We start from the raw sequence: 3308 nt of genomic DNA, 5'->3' as shown, positions 1-3308 counted from the left end.
GCCAACCCTTTTGCCCAACCAGGCACATCCTTTTTCATGGCACGAGTTTTAAACCATTCTGAGAACTGTTGACTATGGTCTTTGGCTTTCTCCTACTTTGTTCTTAGTGGGTTGTTATCATTTACTCCCTCCTCATGCTCTATAAAGATCAAATAATCATATTCTTATTTGTTAGTAGGGTAAAATGTTATGATTGAGGTCTACAAAATAACAATGAATCAAACAAAATACCTCATGTAGACTTCGATCTTATCGCAATTGTTTAGGATGTATGCATGACCTTGTATTTCTGATTTTTCATCTAACATGAACAAATCTCCCATTTTTCCACCCAAAGGACATCCTTTGCTTGGAAACAAACTTGGAGTTCACAGCTCATCATTGTTTCGAGGGACTCTGTTTAATCTTGTCTGGACATCTTCATTCAAATATCTTGAGTAAAAATTAATACACTCATTCGCCAAATATCCTTCAGCAATAGATCCTTCTGGATGACTTCTGTTACGAACGTACGATTTTAGTGTGCACATATGTCGTTCAACAGGGTACATCCAACGATATTGAACTGGACCACCTAACCTCAATTCAATTGCCAAATGGATAAGCAAGTGCACCATTATGTCAAAAAAGCTTGGAGGAAAAATCCTCTCCAATCGGCATAATGTCTTAACAATCTCAGCTTCTAAGTTAACTACCTCATCCATGCTAATTACCTTCTGACATATCCGGCGAAAAAATGAACATAATCGAACTAAAGCCATGGCAACATGGTCAGGGAGTATGCTCTTGATCGGTACTTGCAACAAGTAATGTAACATGAAATGAGCATCATGGGTCTTGTAACAAGAAATCTTCTTTTCTGTTTGCTGCACACATCGAGCGATATTGGAAGCGCTGCCGTCTGGTAATTTTGCCCCTTTTTTAACACACTACAAAAGATTGTTTTCTCTGCTGCAGTTATTGAGAAGCATACCTTTGCTAACTTAGTTCTTTTACCATCACTCATATATCTTGGTTGAAGGTTTTTCCTGATACCCATGTCTTTAAGGTCAAAACGCGCAGCTGCATGATCTTTTGTCTTTCCAAAAATATCCAAAAGCGTTCCAATTATGCTATCAACTATATTCTTCTCTATGTGCATGACATTAAGGTTGTGTCTAAACATGTTGAACTTCCAATATGGTAAATCAAAAAAGACTGACCATTTTTTCCAATTTAAAATGCCATTCTTTGATCTCCTTTGCTTCTTCCCAAAAGAATTATCTATCCCTTGCAATATATAAAATACAGTTGTTCTGTCTAACAACTGCGGTGGAGCCCTAAGTTCAGTTTTCCCATTGAAAGATCTTTTATTATGTCTCCATGGATGGTTCATGGGTAAAAACATTCGATGATCCATATAAATAGTCTTGTGGCTATGTTTCAGATATATAGAAGAAGTCTCATCATTACAACATGGACAAGCCAATTTTCCCTTTGTACTCCACCCAGATAACATAGCATACGTAGGGAAGTTGTTAATTATCCATAAAAGACATGCTCTCATGTTGAATGTTTTGTTCTCTTTGGAATCATATGTTTCGACACCTAACTCCCACAATTCTTTTAATTCTTCAATTAGTGGTTGAAGAAAGACATCAATATTATTTCCCTATGATTGTGAGCTAGAATGAGTAAAGAGAGCATAAAATAATCAGGCTTCATGCTCATCCTAGGGGGTAGCTTATACACCATCAGAACAATAGGCCATGTACTATGTGTACTACTCAAAGTTTGAAACAGATTGAATCCGTCGATTGCTAAGCCAAGTCTCACATTATGAGGCTCCTTTGAAAAATCTTCATGTCGACTGTCAAATGCTTTCCAAGATTCACCATCAGCAGGATGCCTTAACGACCCATCTTTAACACGTTCATTATGATGCCAAGACATAGCTTCAACCATCCTTGTGCACATAAAAAGCCTTTGAAGTCTGGGAATCGGGGGAAATGCCTTAGAGTTTTTAAAGCAACTTTACGAGGCTTTTTAAATGAGGTAGCATCATCCTCTTCTATATGATGCTCAATATAACGGGATGTTCCACAGACATGGCAAGATGAGTCATTCTCATGCCCGTTCATGCAATCATTGGGACATGCATCGATCTTTTGCTAGTCAAGACCTAAATTCTTCACCATATTCTTCGTTTTATCAAAAGAAGTAGGAATATTCAAATGTGGCATTCCTTCTTTCAATAATTCTAAGAGAGAAATGAACGACGCATTACTCCAACCGTGCAAGCATTTTAACAAGTAAAGACGAATGGTGAAGGATAATCTTGTGAAACCTTTACATCCAGGGTATAGTTCTTGGCTTGCCTCGTCTACCAATTTATAAAATTCTTTTGCACCTTCGTTAGGCCCCATGTTATGTCCACACTACAAGAAAAACACCCATTCAGGTACATTTGAAAAGTGTAGCCAAAAGTGAAAAAAAAATGATGCCTTAGGCTACGGCTACGCTTTTTAGGCTACGGCTACGCTTTTTGGGATGATTTCTATTCGGCCGTTGCCTATTCTCAAAGGCTACGCTTTTCTGCACCAAGGACTACACTTTTGGCGTTTGGGAATAGGCTACGCTTTTCAAGTGATGCTGTCCAGAACCAAAGGCTACGTATTTCAACTTTCATTTTTCCAGAATAGGCTACGCTTTTCAACGCTACTGCATCACTTGTAAAGCGTAGCCACATTGTATACCATAGCTACTTTTTATAAGCGTAGCCTTAGGTCCCTCTTTTTTTTTGTATACTATAGCTACTGTATATAGGTGTAGCCTTAGGTCCCTCATTATTTTTTTTTTATTTTCTATATATATATATATATATATTCTAATAATTTTTTTTTCTAAAACCTAATATTTAGTAATATGATTATATATATAATCCTATTTTTTTAAATAAATTAGTCAAAAATTATAAAATAAAAATAAATACATAATAATACCATAGAATATTCTTTAAATAATAAAATTATCCTTTAACAAAATATATTATAATGAACTAAAAATATTGGGATGACCATAAATGAGTATTCATACATCTCACACTAAATTAAACATACCCATATCAAAATATACATTAGACCACTTAGAATTTACTACTAATAAACTATAGAAAACCAAAATATTATATCCTACATGAGTATCTTCTAATAAAAGTTATTAATCTTCTGATAGAAGAGAAAAAAACAAATTGATGTCAAATAGAGCACCTAACATCTGCGACTGAATTGAATATATATTAAAGCAAATTCTTGGCTTCTCCCATTGAG

The 3308-nt window shown here is 35.5% G+C and overlaps 1 protein-coding gene across 1 annotated transcript; it reads right to left on the bottom strand.

Annotated features, from left to right (window-relative positions):
- Positions 1–368: 368 nt before the first annotated feature.
- Positions 369–1944, bottom strand: LOC112748559 (uncharacterized). The gene is made up of 3 exons (XM_025796788.1): positions 1732–1944; positions 974–1651; positions 369–929 (listed from the first exon to the last, which is right to left on the bottom strand). Exons 1-3 carry the CDS (start codon positions 1942–1944, stop codon positions 369–371), a joined length of 1452 nt encoding a protein of 483 aa, XP_025652573.1.
- Between the last annotated feature and the right edge of the window lie 1364 nt (positions 1945–3308).

Source organism: Arachis hypogaea, chromosome 15 (genome assembly GCF_003086295.3).
Source record: "Arachis hypogaea cultivar Tifrunner chromosome 15, arahy.Tifrunner.gnm2.J5K5, whole genome shotgun sequence".
NCBI classification, from domain to species: domain Eukaryota; kingdom Viridiplantae; phylum Streptophyta; class Magnoliopsida; order Fabales; family Fabaceae; genus Arachis; species Arachis hypogaea.
The sequence above is the reverse complement of the archived record's forward strand: the minus strand, read 5'-3'. Positions and strand labels throughout refer to the sequence as shown.